Genomic DNA, 24,759 nt, shown 5'->3' on the forward strand with positions numbered 1-24,759 from the left:
TTTAAATGTCATTCATTTTGTTGTCTGCATAATGATAGAGTCTTTGGGTTTTTTTGTTGTTCTCATCTCTCTCTCCTTTTTTTTCTTAACACATTCATAAAATCCGTGTGACACACTGCATAATAATGGGTCTGAATAATGCAGAGTGTATATTAACATGAGGCCAAATTCTCACAGCCCTTTGCATGCCAGTCACTTAATTAAATCCACAGTTTTTATATACCTTTTGGTATATCACTCACTTTATTGAATGCCTACTATGTCCAAGCCCTGTGCTGGGCTCTGTGCTGAGTGCTTTATTTGGATATCCCATTTGATCCTCTCTGCAACCCTGGAGGTTAGAATTCTTTATCTACACTGTAGGAGGAGGAAACTGGGACTCAAAAGGTTAAGTGAGTTGCCTAAGAATTAAAAACTAGTGTATTATGCTGGTTTAAACTCAAAAAGAAATATTTTGCTGTTTAGGCATAAAAGACTCATGTACTAGAACTGGAAGACATGTTACCAATCCTCTGTTTTAGACCAGTGCTTTACAAACTGACCCATGGAGTTGAATCACAAACTGCCATGGATCATAAGTCAGCAAGCAGCAGGACTTGGGAGACAGGCTTCAATCCCACATCAACCAAAGCTGCCCCACCTGCACCTGTGTTATATATTGTGGTTCTGCATAAGATTTTGTTTGAAGAAAAATTCTATACCCATATTATTAAATACGATTTATTTAAGGGAACATTTAAAAAAAGACTTTACCCCAGAGATTGATTCAGGTCTGGAGAGGTTATGTATTTTTAAAAATCTTCCAAATTATTCTGATGGTCAGCCAGATTTGCAAACCATAGATCTAGACAGACATTTTCTTTTTATACATAAGGAAAGAGATGAGTTCTGCCCAGAGTCCTTCATTATCAGAATTGGAATTCAAGTTGCCTCCCTCCCAATTCATGTCTTTTTTTAAAGTTCATAATTTTCATTAATGACTTGTTAACTAATATGGATTTTCTTTCTTTTCTTTTTGTTTCTATATGTAATTCTTACTGTTTTAATCATACAACCAAAATCTGTCTAAATATATTTTTCTTAAAATGTCACACAGCTCTAAAATGCTCACTTTAAAGTAGATGCTAGAATTAAGTTTGTTTTTATTAGGGTATTGGTGATAATAAAACATTATATGATGTGTTTACATTTCTATCTTTCATAATACTGAGGTTTATAAGTAAGATGAATATAAGAAATGAAATTTTATTGTGATATTCTCTGTATTGATACATGATCTCTTTAGATTTAACATCTAACTCTTAAAGTGAATTTAATTGCTACTCAAAGAAAATGCTTGTCTCTGATATTTGTTTCTGTCCTTTTCCTTAATTCACAAACTCAAAGTATTTAGGAATGACTGTCCTTATATTTACAAGATGAATTAAAAGAGTTGTTTTTTTAAATTGCTATGTGGACATTCTACAAAATAATGACATGTATTCTTCAAAATTGTTGAGGTTAAGAAATGCAAGGAAAGGCTAAAAACTGTCCAAGTTAAAGGAGAGTATAGAGACCTGAAAGTTAAATGCAGTGTGTGGTTCCTGGACTGGATCTTAGACTGGAGAAAAAAATAATTAGGATAGTTAATAACATTTGAAATGATTACATAATAGTATAATATCAATGTTAATGTTTTTTATTTTGATAACTGTACTATGGTTATATAAAAGAATATTTTTATTAGAAAGTATATCCTGAAATATTTAAAGGTAAAGGACTCTGTTTCTAATTTACTCTCAAATGATTCAGAAAGTAGTTATATATATACACAGAATGATAAAGCAAATGGGGTAAAAATGTAAACAGTTGATGACTCTGGGTGAAGAGGAATTCCTTGTGCTATTCTTGCAACTTTTCTCTAAGTTTGAAATTATATCCAAATCAAAAGTTACCCCCAAAAGTGCCCTGTATGTGAAAATTTCATATAGAATGAGTTCACTTGATAACTGTCTCAAACGTTTGCCTACTTTAAAGCATCAGACTAACGTTTTTAAAAATCTGAGTGGGTGGGATGTGGAGTAACATATTTCTCCTGAGTCATTTACTCTGTAGTGACATATTTCTTATTCCCAAGTATTAAATTCTAGATTCCCATTTTGAAACACAAAGATGTATTTACCAAAAACATGATTTACTTTAGTAGCAGTATCATCAAGTGTTTCCTTTCGGTTAGGGGAAAAAAAAAATCTGCTAAATTTTTACTATTTAGTCTTGTTAGTTTTGATATTGCCAAAATGTCCAGTCATGCTTTGTTGTTATTTGCAGTAGCATCAATTTTGGTGATGGCATATATACTTCTTGGCTTATTTGGAAACATTTTGACTTTTTGTTGTTTTAATAACCAAAACTGTCTTTATCAGTAGAGCTCTTCTACATAGTAGTGGTAGTCATTAGAAACTATTTTCAAAACATTAATTTTGATAGTGTGTTTTACCAGCAGCAAAATGATCCAAGCTCTGAAAACATTTATTGTCAGGCACCACGCTAGGCACTGAGGATACAGTGATAAATGAGAGAGAAGTTTTAGTTAATAGTTTCAAGGAAACTGCTGTCCCATTCTAAGAATCCTTCTGGTGAGAGTTACATTATCAGAGAAAGTCAGAAAACCAAAAAGATAAATATACACAGGTGAAATATTTGGACAAATGTAAGCAGTGACAAAATTATATATTTAAAATCTTAAACTGTTGTGTTGAGGGATATGACAGTCTAGATCACTTGCTTAGTTGTCTGTGTTTAGCGACACGTTTATGTTCCAGATTAAAAGTGGCCCCAGGTTAAACCAGAGAATCAGGACTGCCTATTCAGGTTTCTGATAATGTGATATATTGGGTTTGTTTTACAAAGTGTTTGAATTGTGCTTATGTTCTCCAGCTTCTGCTGTACAGTTCTTAAACTGTCCTCTTGTGTAACAGGGTTAGCCTTTTGCCTTTCAGACACACCATGCGTCAGTGTGCCATATTGTATTTGCTCCCACATTTACATGCTGCTTCAGGCAGAGTATTTTGGATATTCAGCTCTATCTCATAGTATCCAAAGGTGACACTGCTTAAGGAAGAACTTTACAGATAAGGAACTTTGACTCTTACACCACTGCTCTTTCATTTTTTTTTGACTCAGTGCTAAGTAGGAGGAAGATTCTGAGACTATTAAGGTATTTCAAAGAAATATATAATAAGAATATAAAGAGAACTACACCGGAAATGTTTTTAAATATTCTAAAAAAGATTTAATACAGTGAAACCTTGGCAGTCTAGAACTTACAAAGTATGAATCATTCCAGATAGCTGAGGGCTTATCCATTTGAATATCAACATTTTTAAATCTTCTCAAAGTACTAATACTGTGCTTTCTGTAGTATTCTGTATATAGCTTAATCTTTTAGTTATAAATGATTCACATCCTTATGGAAACCAATCATTGTATTAATACTGTGATCACAACTGTGTAAAAAGTATGCATAGATGCAACAAAGATTGGTGGACGAATCAAAACAATGAGAGAATTTTTTTAAGTTAGTAGTATTATAAGGTGATATCTTTTTCCAAAATTGTTTTAAGCTATGACACAGTAATTCAGGGTTTTTTGGAGACATTTATTTGGTTATCTTTGGGGTTGATAATATGTTTGTTAGGTCTTTATTTTTGGCATTCTTTTAGCAATTCTCTAGTGTTTTTGTGTCCTCTCATTGTCAATCTGTTGACTGTCACTGCCCAGGACTGTGCTGCCTCTAATAGGGAGTTTAAATATTTCTTTAAAAGGGTCTCTTGTTTCAGGTGCCAGCCAAGCCATTATCACCATACATCATCAGCCCATTTTGCCTAGACGTTAGAGCACTAGGGATGCAAAAGTCATTTTGAACAGAGCAGAAAGGAAAAATAGGGTATTTCCCTCTCATACAGTTCCATGAATTCCCTGTTTCCTTGCTGTCTTCTGTGTCCAGGAAGTTGAGAGATTTAGATGTTGTAGATTGAAGAAACTAAAAGAGACAAACCAAGAATTGTGCTAAAGGAGTGATACAAAGTTTCTCGAAGGTTCTTTATTTTGTTTTATTTTGTTTTCTGTTTTTTCAAAAAGAGTTTGGTTTTACTTTCTTTGTTTTTCTATAGCAACCAAGCATGCTTCCGTTTTCTTTAAAGATCGTCAGTATATCATACAAAAATCATAAAAGACACAAAACTAATCTTAAATTTAATTTGAAATAAAATTTGAACTTTAGAGAAGAGTGTGAATTTCAGCAACCTTTTAATTAGCGAATGGGTGTTAACAAAAATCAATCAGGTTTCAGTACTCTGAAACAGAAATCCCTGAGTCAGACTCCCAGTTCCTTCTCATTAAAACTTTAGCTCTTCTTCTAATAGTGTCTCTAAAATTTTCTCATACATATATGAACAGCTTTATTGAAAATTAACTTACAGCTCCCATCTGTTTTATTAAACATCTTCCTAAACACTGATCTTATTCTTGATGACTTCTAGACACATTTCTGTTTTGTATGTTTTAAATATGTATTGACCTACTTCACCCACCTGTCATTTTTCATAGCCGTATAGTACAGTTTTTAATGTGTAACTAAAATAAATTTTGGTCAGTGGGTACAATGGGCTGTTTTCTCCACTATGGTTTCATTAACGTCAATCTTAGGTAAGCACAGTAATTAAGAAAGAATGAATACTTTCACATATAGCAACAGAATTTTTATCAGAATTCATTGTAACCCTCAGGTTTCTGTTTTGGGTGATACATATTGCAACATTTGAACTTTCTCCATGTCCACATTTCCTGCTCAGGAAACAGACCAGGTTTTTAACCTGTTAAAGGAGTAAAATCCATTTAATTCACTGAGGATTCTCAAAGGCAGCAGATTATTTTTTCTTCAACTGTTTTGACTCATCGATTATTGTTGGATTTCTTTCTTGGAATAGATGGGGAAAAAAAGAATCAAGTGATGATTCATGGAATTGAACCAATGTTGGAAACACCTTTGCAGTGGCTGAGTGAACATCTGAGCTACCCGGATAATTTTCTTCATATTAGTATCATCCCGCAACCAACAGATTGAAGGATCAACCATTTGCTTGAACGGAATCACCCTTAAATAGGATTTACCAGAGCATGTCACCTTTCTGCTTCAATCAGGTTTGGTGGAGGCAACCTGACCAGAAACACTGCTACCAGCCAAACAGGAAAAAGATTCCATGTCAGATAAGGGTACTTGGGCTGGTCTTACTTTGCATCACCACTGCTTTCCTCCGCTGCCGTCATTAAACCTCAGCTGCGACATGAAAGACTTTACAGGACCACTGCAAGTCTTCTGTTTTCTTGTAAAATATAATGAAGCTGAAGCCTTTGGCCTAAGAAGAAAATGGAAATATGTGCCACTCAATTTGTATTTCTGATTAACAAATAAACAGGGGTATTTCCTAAGGTGACCATGGTTGAACTTTAGCTCAAGGGAGTGGAAACATTGGTTTAATTTTCAAGAGAATTAGACTTAAGAAAGTAAAAGAGAAATTCTGTTATCAATAACTTTCAGTAATTTTTTATAAAAGATCAAATTACAGTAAACCCATCTTTCCTTAATGAAAATTTCCTATGTTTACAGTCTGTCTATTGGTATGCAATCTTGTAACTTTGATAATGAACAGTGAGAGATTTTTAAATAAAGCCTCTAAATATGTTTTGTCATTTAATAACATACAATTTTGTCACTTTTCCAGTACTTTCTGACTCACATACATTAGATCACTGTTTTTACTCTGTGTGTTACCTTTCAGACTGGTCATCATTGGCATGGAATGGGTGTAGGGCACAGGATAACTTGTCTCAGGAGCTGTCATAGAATTTCTTGCTGCCGATTTTTAAATCTGTGTTATTTACACTAAAAGTATAAATAATGTTGCCATTTATCATTGCTGTTTTATCACTGTAAATCTGTCAAATCATAGTATCTTAAGCATCTGTATAATTTTACATTTTTTTGGAAAAACCCATTCCTTTTCAAGCTAGTGTTTTTCATTGGCCTCAGGTCTAATGTTTCACGGTGGTCCCTGGTAGCCAATCTTTGAAGTTTAAAGATTACCAATCTCCAGACTGCAATAGCTTTCCCTTAACTTTACCAAAAATATTCAGAGGTTACTAGAGTTCTTATTCAAATAAGGAAATTTTTGCTGCACTTTATTACCACGCTGCTGGGATTCGACCAGCTGAACGTACTTGTGCATTACACTTTGTTTCTTGTGAGCTAGCTTGCTGTTCATATTGAATGTTGACCCGTTTGAGTATGCTAAAAGACAGTATCATACAATAATGGTTTTAGCTTCCAAAATAAAGATGAATGTTTTTCTCATTAAAAAAAAAAAATTGTACGAACGTGTGGTGAGATCCTGCTAGTGCTCACTGCTTCCTTGTTCCTTTTACGATTTTCACTAAGCAGCAGACTTATCCACAGGATGAGATAAAGTTAGTCAGAGATCAAATATTCTGGAATGGAAAGTGTAAGCCTCAATCAAAAAGAAAAACATAGGGTACCAATATGATCAGAAAAAAATAGAAGCAAGTAGCAAATACTTGGCTAACGTCAATAAAATGAAAAGTGCCATTTTAGTAAGGCAGAAAAAATAGTAATATTTGAGTTACTTAAGGATTAAAAAACCCACTGACTTGTATTTTTTCAAAAGAAGTTGATCTGAATATGATTGTTCACATTAAAAGTGTTTATTCATCTATTCAGTTTGGGGATTTTCCCTCTTGATGTTTTGACAGACTGATGTGAGCTTCAGCGAGAAAAAGGATCAAAATGCCAGGAGCGCTAAGCTGTGAAGGAGATAAGTGTGGTGAGAGCAGTAAGCCACAGTAGTTTCCACAGACGAGACCAGTGTAAGGTCTCTGCAGTGGGCTAAAGTGAGCTACTGATCTTTACTTCCAGATTCGAAAGTAAGTTTTATCAAGCCATTTCCCATTTTTACCTACTTGTTCATCATTACACCAGCATCATAACTGTATTACTCTACTCTAGTCCCAGGTAAGTCAAGCTTCTGATACCCAGAGGAAGAATAAAAACAGAAATTAGTGCTGGCTTAAATATCTATTTTTGTTTCTTTTTATTTGAATATTTAAATTTTATGGTTTATTAAAAAATTAAATTAATTTTGTGTCTGTCTTTATTTCTAGAAGTTGAAAATGAAGTTGACTATAAATCAAGTTACCTGTTGGGGAAATCATTAAAATTTCCTTATTCTTATACCTGTCATAAAAGTTTCTCAAAGAAATAAATGATAGGAGGGATAAAGGAGAATATATGAAAGAAAACTGGAGAGGACCACAGATCTTGTCAATGTGCTTGTTTAACTCATCCTCGGCAACGAGCATCCTAAGAAAATGAAAATGTGTTCTTAAGTTATTGGCATTGTTTAACTAGGAAGCAAAAAATTCAGCCTAAGTAAAGTAAATCATTGCTTGTCCTTCATAATGTTGTTTTTCACTTGGATGACCTAAGTTCATGGATAGAGTGAACTGATAAGGACTTTATGTATCTAGAGACCCAAAGTAGCTTGCTCATAGTTAAAACTGACCTACTAGTCTTTACAGCATGGTGATGTTCAGAACACGTTCCAGTCAGTCTGACATGAACGCAGGATAGGCTGCTCCTGTTATGTTTATTCCCCCATTCACTGGAAGCTAGGTGGGAATGGATGGTTTGCTAAGAAAACAATATACAAGATTTGATATGGAGTGGCACTTACTTTTAATGGTTATCTTTCTAGGATATGTTTATATTTTGTAGGCTATATGAGGTAACATTTTTTCTTTCAATTTTCAGAAATTTGGTTTACGTGGGTCATGCCAAAGAATGACAGTCTCATGTTTTCTTTATCATACTGTTGATACTTAGGTCTGAGGTAAGTTGGGTTTCCTTTTAGATGTGCCAACACAGTTGAAATAGAAGTGTAGGATCTTGGGGTATGATAGGAAAAAATCAAGTATGACAATATTTATAGTCCATTCCATTCATGGTCAATCACTGGGGTGGAATCAGTCAGAATACTTACCTGTCTATTGAGTTCTGTCATCCACTTAAGTTTTTATAAATACAGTCATCTCTTGGTCTGAAAGTATTAAAACTTACCGACACGGGTGTTGGAGAGAAGGGAGTCATGCCTCTTTTCAACTAATTTGAGATTAAATGATTCTTTGTAATGAAAATTCATTACCACATAGATTTATTTGTCAAATTTTCTCAAACATGAATTACAGATTTGATTCTCCACACTTATTGGCAAATGTAATACTACTATGGAATCTAGCAGTCACAATATAGGAACCATAGAGTGAAAAAGCACTCTATTTTTAGATCCTTTAGGTGGTTCATTAAGTATTTAAGTTGTTTTAATATTTAACTATTCTTGTCAACTGACAATATGTTGGAATGATCACCAGTGAGATAAAGACTAATCTGAAGATTTAGAAATGTCAACATGTTTCAACTTACTAATTGATTCTTCTGAAAGTGATGAATTTGGCTTTCCCTCTATAGCTTCCCCACCCCCGTATCACAAGAATAAATAAAGCATAACCGGGCTTTTTCCTCTTTGTTTACCATGGTTCTTAGTAGTGTGTCTTGCACATAGTTGGTGCTTTGCAACTATGTATAAAAAAGAAAAAAATTAACAGGATCATTTAATGATGCTTTAAAATCAATGTTATGTTTTCCTGTTAAAAATACCAGCCATAAAAATAAGAAGGACCTTGTTGTTTAGAAATCAATATACAAAGTGCAGTGAGTGCAGGTTTGCAGTACTGGTGAAGACTTGCTTACTCAAATTGGCTACTTTCAGCAGGAACCACTGTGGATCGGAACCTTGCGTCAGTCCACGTTCATTTTAGTTGTAGCATAGACCGCAGCACAGATCTTCTGTTTCAACATCACTCTAATTTAAGCAGCCCCTAAAGTTGGAGCTATTCTCATCAAGCATCTAGAGGTATTTATTAATTCTGGCCTTTTCATAAATGAGTGGTTTGTGTCTTGCTTTTGCCTTTAGACCTTACTTCTGAAAATGTAATACATTTTTAGCAAGGGAAATGTGTTAGACCTGTGAGCAGGGTTCTTCAAACTGAGGTAGACTCTTAGGACCATGTTTATGAAAAGCTTTAAGAGAAATATTTGTCTTTCAGTCTTTTATATTTGAGTGGAAGAGGTATCTGCTTCATGTATTATTTAGAAAATACTGATGAACTTTTCCTTCGTAATGTTTACTGTGGTTTATAATAAATATTTGTATGGTATTTGTTTCTCACACTGAGCATAAACTCCATAAGAGCAGAGACCAGGTCTGTTTGGCCCAGGATTGTATTCTCAGGACCTAGCACTGTGCTGCAACACAGCGGAATATACTACATACTTGTTGAATAAAAGGTTGGAAAAGTCTGTGTAGTATATCTCCCTTTTAGACTCCAAAGCGTATTGATACATTAAAGACTTTGAGAAGTTCTAAGGTTAAGAGACCTGTTTGATCTAGCATTTCCCAAATTTTCTTGATTATAGGATTTTTCCTCCAGTACCACATCATATTGAACTCTAGTTTGGGAAATGCTACATTAAATCGTTATATCCTAATGACCTAGAGCTTAGAGCGTAAGGCTTCTCCCTCTTTTTCTGACAACTCCATTTGAAAGTATCTCTTAAGCTTATGACCCCCCCAAAAAAATATCTCGAGTCTATTCATTCCATCCTCTAGATATGTTCCATTTTTGTCAGTATCATTCTTGAAATTCATTCACCAAGTATATAATGAGTAATATATGCCAAGCTATGTGCAAGAAATACAATAGGTTAGAATTTGTCATGTTAATGCTGGGTGGATAGTCTGGCTGCACAGCAGTGCCATAATTTGACAGCACATTCAGAGCAAGATTTAGTAAAAGGGCCGGGAACCACAAGGTCTCTTTATAAGACTACCATCCAAGTATAAAAACTAGGCAGATGGTCAATTCTTAGGTGTGAAAGTAAGCAGGAATCAGGGATGAATAATTGCTCTCAGGGAGCCTCCATAAAGGTAGGCAAAAGAACCATGAAGCTGAAATGCGGCATTCCAGGAAAATAATTACTAGAGCTCCAAATGGAAGGGCCAAGCAGAGAGGCTGGCTCCATAGATGGGTGATTTTCTGTGGCACTGGTACATGTGGCAGGCGTTTCTTATCTCTAGGGAGATACTGTACTTGTTTGGGATGTGGTGACTGTATCTTTGTGTTGTCTAATGCACATTTTCCAAATAAGCTATGTTTCTGAAAGCTTAAATCCATAATTTGGATGTTGATATTCTTGTTACTCAAAACTGTTGGGTTTTAGCTTTCTTTTACAGAGACAGTAACTCAGTGACTTATTACCTGTATCTGATCTATTGTGTGCAGGCCTAGGGAAAAATTTCATGCCCTGACTACTAGCCTTTTTCTGGGTAGGCCATCTCAACCATGCCTCCCTTAAGAATTTGGTCATTCCTAAGTGCCTATATTTCAATATTTCCTTTTGTCATGGTTTTGAAATTAATTATCATGTAATATGAAATGTCAACTTACCTGATGTCTCTGATGTTCCATAGTGATGCTAACATTCAAGTGTGACACAGAAAGTTATTGATGATACTGCTGACGTGTGAAGGTATCAACTGGAGCCAACTTTAGATGAGGGCTAGCCAGGTTGGGGCAGGGGTTGGGGAGGAATATATATATAAGCAAATCAGGTAAAAGTTAAGTTACTTTTGGGTTGTACCATGCATGAAACATTCGAATAAAAAAATAGAAATGCCAGATAGGTTATGATTAGCTGTAGTTCAACTCAAATTCAGATGCATGGTGGACACCTTTCATTCTAGGCAGAATGAAGACCATGCATTAGTCTTAGAGCATTTAGGATATCTTAGTAAAAACCAACTCTGATTGCTAATTCTGTGTTCTGCATATTCTCCCAGATCTTAAAGAATTCTACATGATTCATCTATTCAAACATTTGTTGAGCAAGTAGGGTAGTGGATATTTTGAGAGAAAAGACATGGTCTCTGACCTTAAGGGACCTCTGTAAGAGGAGAGAAGACAAAAGTAACTACAACATAATAGTTGGATATTGCAATGAGAACGTACAAATAAACCACTATGAGAAAAATCGAGCTGAGAGAATGATTTACTTTGAGCGAACTAGATGGTATCTTGCTTGACCTCTCAGAAGCATTTGACAGTTGATCACACCTTCATTCTTGAAACACTTTCTTCACTGGACACCACACCCTCCTGGTTTTCCTCCTACCTCAGCCCCTGTCTCAGTTTTCTTTGATGATTCTTTCTTTTCTTCACTCCTAAATGTTGCAGTGCTCTAGGGCTCAGGCTTTTCTACACTCAGTGTGTGAGCTCATCCTATGGCTTTTAAAATCATATGTTTTCTGCAATATTAACTTCTCCTGAGTTCCAGACTTCTACCCAACCACTTACTTGACAACCATCTTAGATGTCTAATAGTTCAAATTTTATTGAGTCAAAGCAGAACTCTTGATTTTCTGCTCATACCTGTAGCTCTCTCTTTCCCATCCTAATAAATGCAACCCAGCCCCAAAGCCTACTATCTTTTATTCCTAACCTAGGCATCTTTTTTTTTTAATAAATTTATTTATTTTTGGCTGCGTTGGGTCTTCGTTGCTGCGTGCGGGCTTTCTCTAGTTGCAGCTAGTGGGGGCTACTCATTGCGGTGGCTTCTCTTGTTGCGGAACATGGGTTCTAGGTGCGCAGGCTTCAATAGTTGTGGCTCGCGGGCTCTAGAGCGCAGGCTCAATAGTTGTGGCGCATGGGCTTAGTTGCTCTGCGGCATGTGGGATCTTCATGGACCAGGGCTCGAACCTGTGTCCCCTGCATTGGCAGGTGGATTCTTAACCACTGCGCCACCAGGGAGGTCCCCTAACCTAGTCATCTTTAATTTCTTTCTTCACATCCATGTCTAGTCCATCAACGAGTCCTAATGAGTCTACCTTAAAATATACCCTGAATATATTTTTTTACCACCTCCACTGTTTCCACCTAAGTCTCAGCAATCATTGTCTCACCTGGACTACTTAACAGTAGCCTCTTATCTGGCCTCTCCTTAAAACATGTGACGTCATGGCAGTTCTTTGATGAAAACATTCCAGTGTCTTTCCAGCCCACCAAAATAGATCTAAAATTACCAAGTTCTGCTTGATCTGATCCCTGCTTCTGACCTCATCACTCTCTGCCTCCACTACTTTATTATGTCTATACTGGCCTCCTTCCCCACCTTGTCCTTTAAATACGCCAAGATGGTTCTCCCTCTGGGGATTCTGCATGGCTATGTAGCTAACAGTAATTGAGTGTTTACTACAGTGTTCCAGGCACTGTTCTAAGTGCTTTTCAAGTATTAACTCATTTAGTTTCAGAGCTGTATGAGATAGTTACTGGTATTATCCCCATGGGGAAACTGAGGCACAGGAAAATTAAGTTACTATACTAGCATCATGAGGTGGGTAATAGATCTAGGATTTAAACCCAGGCGGAACGGGCCAGGTCCACACTCTCACCCACTTTCTGCAGTTGCCTTAGCTTGCCTTTGGTCTCACAACAGAGTGTAAGCTCCATGAGGGCAGGGACATTCTTCTCTTCATCCTCTTAACTCTCACGATGCCTGACACATAGCAGGGCCTTATTGAATATTTGTTGAATGCGTAAGTTTCTAAAGCTTCTATTTGAGTAGGTTAGGAAAAGCCTCATTGAAGAAGGCTTTTGAGCTGGAGCTTGAAGAAAGGGAAATTCTTTCTTCAAGAAATTGGGAAAAGAAGGAAGGAAAGTGAGATACAGATACAGATATTCATACAGAGAGAGGTGTATGAATAAAACCTCAGAGAAAAGATTGTCCAGTTGGGCTAAGTCACTTGCAGGAGAGAAGGAAAGATATGACAGGAAAGATCTGTTCTGAGAAGATTATAGAAAGCCTTGAGTACCAGGCTAAGGAGATGAGATTTTATTTGGTGTACAATGAGAGCCACTGAATATTTTTAGTTGTTAGATCATATGTTTAGAGTAACCTTTTGAGATGATGACTCTGGTAGCATCTTGTAGAGAGGTTTAGTATAGGCTGAGTCTGGGAGACCAATGAGAGAAAGGCTGCCATGATCGAGTCACTTACATCTCTTGACTATCACAGTAATCTCAGAAATGGAGTTCCTGCATCCACTCCTGGCCCTGCAATTCCTTTCTCCATCTGGCAGCCAGAAAGATCATTTAAAGCTTCAGCTCAGGTCTTGTGATATTGTGATTTATAATAAGAAATATGTATTTGGTCTTTTTCTCCTTTCTGGCCCAGAGCTCCTAAAACTGGGAATTTCCTAGTGATGAAAGCAATCAAGATATCTTTCGTTATGTTATTGATGACTTTTGAACCACACCTAAAGATGGGGGCTGGTTGCTGGGAGAACCAATCATGTGATTAGAGGTTTGGAACTTTCAATCCTACCCCGCCTTGACCTCCAGGGAGGAGGAGAGAGGCCGGAGATTGAATCAGTCACCATTGGTCAATGACTTAATCAATTATGCCTAGTTAACGAAGCCTCCGTAAAAACCCAAAAGCTTCCGCAAGCTTCCTGGTGGGTGAATTCATGGACATTTGGAGAGAATGGCGCCTCTTCCCACATACCTTGCCCTATGCACTTCTTTTATCTGGTGGTTCCTGGTTTATATCCTTTTGTAATAAACTAGAAAACAAAATGTTACTCTGAGTTTTGTGAGGTGTTCTAGCGAATTAAGTGAAAGGAAGCGGGAGTTGTGGGAACCCCTGGTCTACAGCTGTTGGTCAAAAGCCAGGCAGCAGTGTGGGCTTGCAATTGGTGTCTGAGGTGTGGCTGGAGGGAGGAGGCAGTCTTGTGGGACTAAACCCTTAGCTGTGGAAGGTGATGCTATTTCTGGGCAGATGTGTCAGAATTGAGTTGAATTGTAGGATTCTCTGCTGGTATCTAGAAAATTGCTTATTGGTGGTGTGGGGAACATCCCGCTCCCCAGACGTTGACGTTGGTACAGAGCCATTTTAGGTCCGTTTTCTCCTCTGCTTGAAATCTTGAAATGGCTTCCTGTTGTCTTTAGGGAACTCCAAAATCCGTACTATACACAGGCTTTGCAAGATCTGGCTTCTCCCCACTAGATTTATTCCCCAGTACTCTTCCTCTTCTTCATGATCCAACCATACTATACGTCTTTCAGATTCTCAAAGCATGAAGCTCTCTATTAATACAAACTCTTGCCTTGACTATTCCTTCTCTCTGGAATGTCCTCTCCCACCACCCACTTTTGCTTGCTAATTCCTACTTATCCTTTCTCTCAGTTCCTCAGGACTTTCCTCTCCAACTGCACAATCCCTTCCTGGTAGGGTTGCTAGATGTAGCAGATTAAAATACAAGATGCCCAGTTAAAGTTGAATTTCAGATAAACAATAATTTTTTAGTATAAGTATATCCCTTGCAATATTTGGGGCATACTTCTACTAAAAAAATTTAGTTGTTTATTTGAAATTCACCTTTAACTGGACATCTTGTATTTTAACTGGAAACCCTACTTCCCAACTAGATTTGGTTATTCTCTCCCCTAGCTCACTCTTTACTTTTCCTCAGTGTTTATCTCACTTGTATTCACTGATCCACATCTGTGGTACCTGATAGGCTGTAAGTGCCATGAGGGCAGGGATGAGTCTTCTTTGTTCACCAATGCCTAGCACAGTGCAATAGCATGTCATAGGCCCTCAATAAATATTAAATGAGTGAAAACAACACGAAGCTATTAGAGTTCTAGAGAGAGGCCAGGGCTGAAGATACTGTCTTGGATACTTTCTGTGTGGAGGTGACCTTTGAAGCAGGAGCAAGTGGAGGAAGGGAAGAACACAGCAAAGGTATGGAGTGGAAAAAGAAGACCCTGGGCAAAGCTGAGGGGAATGCCCCTGCTTGGGTGGCAAAAAGAGGAAGAAGGACCAGAGACAATAAAGCCAGAGAAAGAAAGAATTCATAACCTGCAGAGGGATCTAGGGAAGTCACAGGGACCAGGCCTTCGGATTTGGCAGTTAAATACTTGGGACCTTCAAGAGAGCTAATTCGGGTCTGATAGCTGTCAGGTTGCATGCAGACTAATCTTGAGAAATTTAGTGATGGGGAAAAGGTTGTAGCTGAGCTGTTAACACGGTGGAGAGAAAATGTGTCTGTGTGTGTGCGTGTGTGTGTGCATGTGTGTGTGTGCATGTGTGTGTGCGTTTTATGCATGAGGGAGACCTCAGTGTGTTCATAGGTGAAAGGGGAGGAATCAGTGGAAAATGACAGTGGTCATCCTGGAGGAAGGGGTGATAGATGGTCTTGGAGCAAGTGGAGGGGGTGGACTCAGAAAAGAGGAAGGATGTTTCGCAAGTAAGAGGAGGAGGGTGGGACCAGTGATTATTAATTACAGTCATTTCTGATAAGTGTGACTCTCTGGTCTCAAAAAAAAAAAAAAAAAAATCACATTGTCCTTATTACTAAAGATTATATCCAGTGTTCACTAAAGGGTATAACCTGAATTTGAACATAATTAAGGTTTCTTAGCCCAGCAGCTTTTCAAACTGTGACAAGCATGGGAATCACTGCCTGTTTAAATGCAGATTGTGAAGAGGAGGTGGGACAGGGCCTGACATTCTGCATTTCCAACAAACACCCCAGGGATGCGGTTGCTGCTTAGACCTTCCATCCTTGCTTCCAGGAGGCTTTTTTTTTTTTTGCAATGGCAGCTGAATGTAAATATTTTACATTGGCTTAACCTTGTAATGAAATTTATGCGAGAAATACTGAACACCCTTTCTTCTGAAGTTAGCTGAAATAAGGTTGAAATACATCTTATCACAAATATGTTCTAGTTTTAAAGAACTCAAAATGCTCACGTGTATCTCAAACATTAATTTTCTCAGTACTAAGAAAGGAGTTGTCTTCAGAATTTGAAACCATATTGTTTTGGAATATTAGAAAACAAAATTGCTTAAAAGCAGAATGTGATCTTGATGAAATATTTATCTGTAGTGAATTATTATTATTATTTAAATTTTATTTTATTTTATTTATTTTATTTTTGGCTGCGTTGGGTCTTCGTTGCTGCACGCAGGCTTTTCTCTGGTTGCGGCGAGCGGGGGCTACTCTTCATTGCGGTGCGTGGGCTTCTCATTGTGGCGGCTTCTCGTTGTGGAGCACAGGCTCTAGGCGCGTGGGCTTCAGGAGTTGTGGCTCGCGGGCTCTAGAGAGCAGGCTCAGTAGTTGTGGCGCACGGGCTTAGTTGCCCGGCGGCATGTGGGATCTTCCTGGACCAGGGATCGAACCCATGTCTCCTGCATTGGCAGGCGGATTCTTAACCACTGCACCACCAGGGATGCCCTGTAGTGAATTATTGATCAGTTATTTTTTTGAGGGATATACTGTTTGTTGATTCAAAGGGACTTCTCAATCTTTTCTACAAATGTTTTTAGGGTATTAGTATGATTCATTATTAATGGTCTAGATATACTTTTTAAATGTTAACATTTAGCAAAGTAATGCTTTTTTTCACGAATAAGAACTTTTATTTGTCATCATTAAAAGTGTAAATTTTAAACAGATTCTTGTACTACTGGCTCATATCCATCAGCTCGTTCGACTTTAGCACCTGTCTCATCCACAGCAGCTTTTCCAGAACTACTACCTTCACCATGACACTCCATGAGTTTTCCCAATTCAAACTTGGGCTTCTTCAGCATTTTTACTTTCCTAACAAAGACATCATAGAGCAGATAAGTAGACTGGCAAGCCTTTTCTATGTCTTTTCCAATGCTGTCTGGAATCAATTTATTGACCACTTCTTTCAAGTCATTTGTCTTCACCTCTTGGGTCATGGTTTCCATCATCTTCTTCCGGATTTGGCAGACCTGTTGGTGCTGGGCATAAGAGGTCTTCCGAATCTGATTGTTACATTTTTTAGTAAAACCCACACAGAATAGACGAAGCAAATAACCATGGGTAGTCTTGACACCAATGTGAGCTTCAACCATGGTCTGCCATTTTTTGACCATGGAGCACATTTTGTCACGGGTAAGATCCATGCCATGGAGATCAGCCAGGCAATTTTTTGCCCTGAACATCTTCAGTAATTAGCTTGAATTTTCTAAATGCAACTTCATCATTCTGCAGATCAGCAAGGCTCACTTCAAAAACAGAATCCGTAAGGTCATCAGATGTGATTTTGGTTTCTTGAGTTTTTGTGACTAGTGTTTTCCCAATATTTCTTATATTGACACATAGCTAGTGCTTTCACATCATACCAATCTTTCTTAGAAAATGAGTCAACCACTTTCTTCTTGGCTCCCTTTTTGCCACTTTCATAAGGTGCTTGTTCTTGCCAACCACCGTGGTGCTGCTCAGAGAGCCAAAAAGCCAACGTAATGCTTTTTAACAGAAAACTGCAATATAATATAAGCATGCTGTTTACAAAATAACTATAGGACTTATTTTTTTTTTATTAATTCCTAGTTTTGAACGCATAAACTATGATGAATGTCTTCCTCTTTCAATCCCATCAGCATACTTCTGTCACTTCATGTAAAAGCTTATTTGAGATGATGTTAAAAGCCAGGACTAGATAGGTGGAATAACCTGCCTGTCACCCGACGTGGGTCAGATCCTGCAGAAAGCAGAGGCCCAAAGATAATCAAGCATAGATCGGAAAAGGAGATTATTATAACCTGAAGACAAAATTCAAAATTTTCTTCCTCTGGAATCATTTTTAAAAGTTTCTTTCGGGACTTCCCTGGTGGTCCGGTAGTTAAGAATCTGCCTTCCAGGGAGACGCAAGAGGGAAGAGATATGGGAACATATGTATATGTATAACTGATTCACTTTGTTATAAAGAAGAAACTAACACACCATTGTAAAGCAATTATACTCCAATAAAGATGTTAAAAAAATTAAAAAAAAAAAAAAAAAAAAGAATCTGCCTTCCAATGCAGGGGACGTGGGTTTGATCCCTGGTCAGGGAACCAAGATCCCACATGCTGCGGGCAACTGAGCCCACACGCCACAACTACTGAGCCCACGTGCTCTGGAACCCACGCGCCACAACTAGAGAGAAGCCCGTGCGCTGCAACGAAAGATCCCACATGCTGCAACGAAGATCCTGCGTGCTGCAACTAAGACCTGACTCAGCCAAATAAATAAATAAAATTTTTTAAAAGTTTTTTTCATTTGTAATACTTTGTACACGTGAAAAATGCAAAAGGTTCCAAGCGTGTACGGTGAAAGTCTCCTCCCTCCCGTGCTGTCTTCACAGAACTCCCCTCTGTCAACCAGTGTCTTGTGTCTATTTCAGAAAGCAGCTTTACTTTGTATGTTTAATATTTCATATTAATACATATAGTCTGCACTATTCTTAATAGCTACATAATAGGGTATGATTTTTCCATAATTTTCCCCAAATTTGAATTTTTCTTCATAAAGTTACATGCAAGTGAATATATTGAGCATTTAGGACCTTTAAGGAGGAATGTCAGTAGATGCCTACAGGGAAATTCAACATCCCTCTAAACTGTTTCCTTATATTTGTAGAGACCGTATCAAAAGCTTGAAGCCCCTGCTAACTCTCCATTCTTACAATTCTAGGACCCCCTGCTGGGTTTAACAGGATGCTAGAACAGAGCAAAGAGGAGATGCCATTCACTCCTGCGTATCAGCAGACCTACCGGTTAATACCATCAAGAAATGCTCCAAGGCACTTCCATGCCTGTGGGTGAATATTAGAGCCATTCCAAACCAATGCTAACATCTGCATGCTTTCCAGAAGACCTCTGATGATGCAGAACAATCATCACCATGTACAAAATGCAAATCCAGTGGGCACCTGGGAGACCTCACATGACAGTATTGGTTCTGGAGTTCAAGTGGAGTTCCAGCAGGACTTTGTCTGTTTATCTAGTCTCTCATCTATTCAATACACATTTATGAACATTTACTGTGTTCCAGGCACAGTTCTGCTCCTAGGGGTATGAGAAGAGAGACAAGGTTCTTGCCTTCGGGGAGCTTACATTCCAGTGGGGAATAGCTGGCTCCACCTCACCAAAGCCAGCCAGTCTTTGTCTTCCTTCCTCATTCTGGTCATTGCTTTCTCTCATTACCAGCTCCACCCGCCCCCCACCCACGTGCGCGCAAGCACACACACACACACACACACACACACACCTGCTCTCTCTAGTCAACCTGCAAACCTGCATGCTCTGCTCTTCGTTTCATCACCCCGGATGCCTTGCCTGTGTATATGCATCTATTCATTCCCATGTGTCTAAGTGTCTTCTTTGTGCCCAGCAGGGTTGGAAGCTCTTTGTGGGGACTCCATAAAATTGACTGAATGAAGGCCCGGCTCTTGGCATTAAGGCTGAACTTTTTTTAAAGTAAGCTTTTAATTTTAAAACAGTTTTTTATTCACAGAATAGTTGCAAAGATAACGTACAGAGTTCCCGTATACCCTTCAGCTAGCTCCTCCTGTCGTTAGCATCTGACATTACAATGGTATATTTGTCACAATTAATGAACCAATATTGATACGTTGTTATTAACTAAAGTCTATATCTTATTCAGATTTCCTTAGCTTTTCCACTGATATCCTTTATCAGTTCCAGGGTCTCATCTAGGATGCCACACCACAAGTGGTTGTTGTGTCTCCTTAATCCCTCTGGTCTGTGGTAGTTTCTAGTCTTGTTTCTCATGGAGTTTTGACAGATTTGAAGAGTACTAGTTAGGTATTTTGTAGAATGCCCCTCTAGTTGGGTTTCCCTGATGCTTTTTTTATGGTTGCACTGGGGTTGTGGGCTATTGGAGGAAGCCAGCAGAGGTGAAGTGCCCTTCTCACATCTTGTCGGGGGTACATGCCATCCACATGACGGGACAGTAAAATCAATCTTGAACACCTGGCCAAGGTACTGTTTGCCAGCTTTCCTCACTGAAGGTGACCCTGTTCCCCTTTTACCTACTCTGTTGCTTGGAATCAAGTCACTAAGTGCCTTCCCCCTCCCCTCAAGGGGGTAGGGGGAGGGGAGAATTAAGCTCCACCTCCTGGAGGGTAGTATTTATGTAAGTCATTTAAATTCTTCTGTAAGAAAGAAGTAACTCTCCCCCTCTTCGTTTATTTATTTAGTCAACCACTTATATCAGTATGGACTCTCATGCATATTTATTTAAAGATTTGGGTTATAATCTGATATTAGGCTATTTATTTTGCTGCTCAAATTGTTCCAATTTTGGCCATTGTGAGTTCTTTTTAGGTTGGCTCCTGTGTCCCTTTGACATGCCCCATCCTTTTGTTTTTTGAGTATTTCTTTACTTTCTGGCACTACTGTATATTTCCTTCCCCAGCCTTAGAATCAGCCATTTCTCCAAGGAACCCCGGTTCCTTTTACTGGGGAGGCCTATTTTTCAATCCAGACCTCAGCACCACTTACCCACCCACTCAGTCAGCCAGTCAAGGATTACGTAGGTATATTCTTCTCTCATGCTGATCATTGAACCAGATGCAGGATATACAGTGGGGAACAGAGCATCCAAGTCCCTGCCTTTAAAAGCTAGTGATGTGGCCTGCGAGACAGACAATGAGCAAGTCTCAACGAAGAAATACGTAATTATAACTTTGATATGTGCTTCAAAGGGAAGGGACGTGGCCCTCAGATGAAAAATAACCTAAGTCAGGGACCTGGGTTGCATCAGGTGGCCAGAGAAGCCCCCCCCATGGGTAGCTAACATTTAGATAGAAAGTTGATGAGAACGATTCAGCCATTCAAAGAGCAGAGGGAGGAGTGTTTTCGAAACTGCAGGTTAGTGGGTCATGGCTAGCTTTTTAAAAAAAGGACAGGACATACCAGAAGTATCATGTAAAACTAATGTTGCCTTTATTTATAGGTTGATGTATTTACTGGTTCATGGTATAAAATATTTCTTACTGGGGAGTATTGTCAAAAAAAAAAGTTGAAAGCAACTGTTTTAGGAGGAAATAAAGGCAGATTGAAAACTCTGAAAAGAGAAAAATCCGTAACATACTTGAGGATCTGAAAGGAGGCCAGTGTGACTGTGGAGAGTGAGCCTAGGATGTGAGAAGAGGCTGTAAATGTAGGGAGGTGCGCAGCCCTCGAACAGGGCCAGGGCCGAGCAAGCCTTGGTATTTTAATTAAGGAGCAATGGGAAGTCATTGGAGGGTTGCAAATGGGGAAGTGTTGATATTTAAGAAGATCTTTTAGACTCCTATGTGGAGAATGGAAGGAGAGGGCAAATGAGGAAGCTGGAGCCAGTCAGCGAGAAGGGTCGTACAGAGGGAGGCCCAAGCAAGAAGAGTCACTAGGACGTGCGTTCACATTCCATCGTCAGTCTTGTACTCCCAGCCACTAGAACAATGCCTGGAACACAGAAGACCTTCAATGTATACGTGTTGAATGAATAAGTTACATGACTGTAGTAAAGACGGAGAGATGTGGTTGAGTCAAGACATGTTTGGGAACTGGCAAGTCTTGCTGATAGATTGGGTCTGGGGGAGGTGGACGGGGAGAGTGAGAGCCCTCCCTCACACACTGCACCCCGCCAGTGCTCACGTTTGCTTTCTTTCTCTGTTGTTGGGCTACTTTGGGTAGTTACAGGATCCTTCAACTGTTTAGACTGTGTTTCTACCTCTGTGCTTAGTCATAGTGGCCAGAAGTGGAAATAACAGAATTTTTCAAGAGAAACTGAGATTGAGTAGAATCACAAAAAACAGTTCTTAGCACAGGTTTTCAGACCCACAGATTTTATAATCTTTGATGCCAAATCTCTGAAATTCTGTGAGCGCCAATCACTAGCAAATAAATATCCTCAGAGGGGCACCAAAATTCCTGGCGTTTTAGCATTCTGACAGGGAGCTGGCTGGGGAGGCGGGTAATCGTGTATAGCTATGTGCCAAAGACCCTTCTCCCACCCGATTTTATGTCATATTAAAATATATTGTGGCCAAATCCTTTCTTGATTCTCCTTTTCTTGACAGTGCTGATGCCTGAGGTCTGCAGCTGGCTGCCCACTTGGCCGCTGGCTTCCTCAGCAGAAGACAGCCACCTCCTGTCACTGTGGAGGGACTGGGACGAGGACAGGCCTAGACAGAGCCAACATGGAGCAGAAAACAGGAGGAGCCGGACCCCAGGAGCAGAAAAATGTGAGTCCTCTGTGGAAAGTCGGGCACCAGAGATGGGCGTGCTCCAGAAATGCTGATTAATTTTGAAGAATTGGTCCTTTTGGTCAAATGGGTTTCATGCTCTTGACTGAGAAGCCAAAGCAACCATCAGATGTTACTGGGAGTGATGCCAGTGGTGTTTGCATTGGTTAAGAATTTTCATCTGACAGAATAACAAACTCAAACTGGCTTAAGCAAACAAAGGGATTGTGTTAGCTTATGGCCTGAAAACTCCAGCACGCAGTCTAGAATTTAAATCTTCCTCACGATATCAGCTCCATGTCCGTTTTGTTTATAGCACTGCCTCTTCTGTGTGTCGGCTTCATCCTCAGGCTGGCACTTCTCTTGGTGGCGCAAATGGCTGAGGGAATTTTGAATCTTGTATTCTCCAATACACCATCCAGGAGAAGGGGGATTGTCCCCTCTGGTAAACCCACAGAGGGCTGAGGAAGCTTTTTTTCCAGAAGCCCTAGGGAACATTTCCTCAAATCCCACTGGCCTGAATCGGGCTGTATGCCCACCCCTGAGCCAATCACCATGGCCAGGTGATGGATACTCTCTGGCTTAAGCACATCAGGGCTACCCCTGGGAGCTGGATGTATCCAGCTGTTAGAGAAAGGGGAGACAGTGAGGGGGTGGTGCCCTCAAGGCAAAATGTGGGTGCTGTGGCAGGAAAAGGGGGGAGAGGGATGATAGGGAGGCAACCTATGTATGTTTACTACATCAACATCATTATTATCGTGATAAAGGCCAAACTGGAGGCAGTGCAGATATAGATAAGGAAACCTTTGTTCAGAACCCCAGTTCTGCCTGCTTCTAGGTGAGTGACTTAACCTCTTCAGGTCTCAGTTTCTTTATCTGAAAAGATGTGGATGAAAATACCTCAGGGAGGGTAAAATTCATGTATCTAAATATGTCATATATATATATATATCTCAAAATATATCAGGTTATATATTTGAAAAAATAAAAATAAAATATGAGGTACTTTTTGTATTTTCTCAAAGTGGCAATTACAGTCAGTCCTGTAGAAGCCAAGATTGAGCCCACGTTTCAGCCTAGTAGGACAGCAGGTGGAAGGAAGGCTTCCCTGGCCACCAAGTGTTGGGCAAGTCAGGGCCCATCTCGTGTCTTCATGGCGAGAAAGAAGTTTCACTGGTTCAGAACCAAACTTAAGCAGCAGGTGTTCAGGGATGGGGTGTTGAAGTTTCAGCTTTGATTTTTCTATGAAATCGTTCAGGTTATTAAAATGTCGGCCCTATTCTCTTGTTTAAGAACTGGTTTCATTTCTAATGACACAGCACCATCATGCCATTCCTTGATTTAGTCACGAGAACCAAAACTAATGTGTGGCTAGTTTCATGTCGTTTTTATAGCAGTTAGTACAGAGAACAACAGGCTCTTGTAAAAACAGATGTATTTGCTATCTTTTTCTCTATCTGCTGCCTCTCAGGCTCAAAACCCTATTTCTAAGATGGCGTGGTCCTCTGGTTGGGCCTTGTGGGAGAGGCTCCTGCGAGGACAAAAACCTGGCTGCTCTTCTCAGTGGGAAACCGAGTCCCAACCCCCAAACATTATAAGGATTGTAAAGGGGTGTCAGAAAGAGACCTTTCACCTTTTGCGAGAAGACTCGCTTGGCATTAATGTCTACTGTGAACCCAGAGGAGGGGGTTTTATTGATGAGCCTCTGTAAACTTCTTCAAGGCCTTGTGGTATTAGCATGAAAAAGTGAGCATATATTTAGCATTCCTGGAAAAAGCATGACCTTCCTATTAATGCTAATACTCTCATAATGACACCACAGCCAGTCTCCTCACAGAGGCTTTATCATCTACAGTGTCTCTATAAGCAGGTTAGATAACAAATGTTTACAGATGAGGAAACAGAGACATTGAATTTTCCATGGCTTCAGAGAGAGAGTGTTGTGGAATTTAATTAGAGTCCTGGGCTAACCTCTACTGTGTAATTGCTTGATCTCTCTGTGTCTGAGTTTCCTCACATATAAAATGCAAATAATAATAATAATAAAATCCCTCATGGGTGGTAGTGAGGATCATGTAAACGAATGCATGTAAAGTGTTTAGACCAGCACCTGGCACATAGTTTTCGCTCGATAAATGTTTGTTGTTGTAATTATCATTACCTTCACTATCCTTTTTTCTCAAATCGCAAGTTAAATGACCTTGCCTCTTTGACTCACACGTATACAACCCACCCACTGGGTCTCCCCCCAACCTCAGTTATTCATTTGATCCTGATCTCAGTTTGTCTTCCAGCATCTGTCTCAGACTAGGGCAAGTCTTGCTTCCATGCTAGAAAGATGGCCTCCTCTAGGGCCATCTCACCAATATTTTCTTGTTGCCTTTTAATGCTAAATATGACTCCTAGGGCACCAATGTTTTTTAAAATGTTGAATATTGAATTGAATTTCATGTTACATAGATCCAACTCACCTGGAAGACC

General features: G+C 39.1%; 1 protein-coding gene and 1 pseudogene across 3 annotated transcripts in view; one reads left to right on the plus strand and one right to left on the minus strand.

Annotated features, from left to right (window-relative positions):
• The window catches only part of ATG5 (autophagy related 5), a 116,620-nt gene extending 109,934 nt beyond the window's left edge, over positions 1-6,686 (plus strand). For all 3 annotated transcript variants that reach the window (XM_061206856.1, XM_061206855.1, XM_061206858.1), the window contains one exon: positions 4,968-6,686. In XM_061206856.1, the coding sequence (XP_061062839.1) occupies positions 4,968-5,104 (137 nt within the window). In that variant the 3' untranslated portion in view covers positions 5,105-6,686. The remainder of the gene's footprint in view (positions 1-4,967) is intronic.
• Positions 6,687-16,678: 9,992 nt separating this feature from the next.
• On the minus strand, positions 16,679-18,705 carry LOC133102237 (small ribosomal subunit protein eS1-like; annotated as a pseudogene).
• Between the last annotated feature and the right edge of the window lie 6,054 nt (positions 18,706-24,759).

This window comes from Eubalaena glacialis, chromosome 12 (assembly GCF_028564815.1).
Source record: "Eubalaena glacialis isolate mEubGla1 chromosome 12, mEubGla1.1.hap2.+ XY, whole genome shotgun sequence".
Lineage (NCBI taxonomy): Eukaryota > Metazoa > Chordata > Mammalia > Artiodactyla > Balaenidae > Eubalaena > Eubalaena glacialis.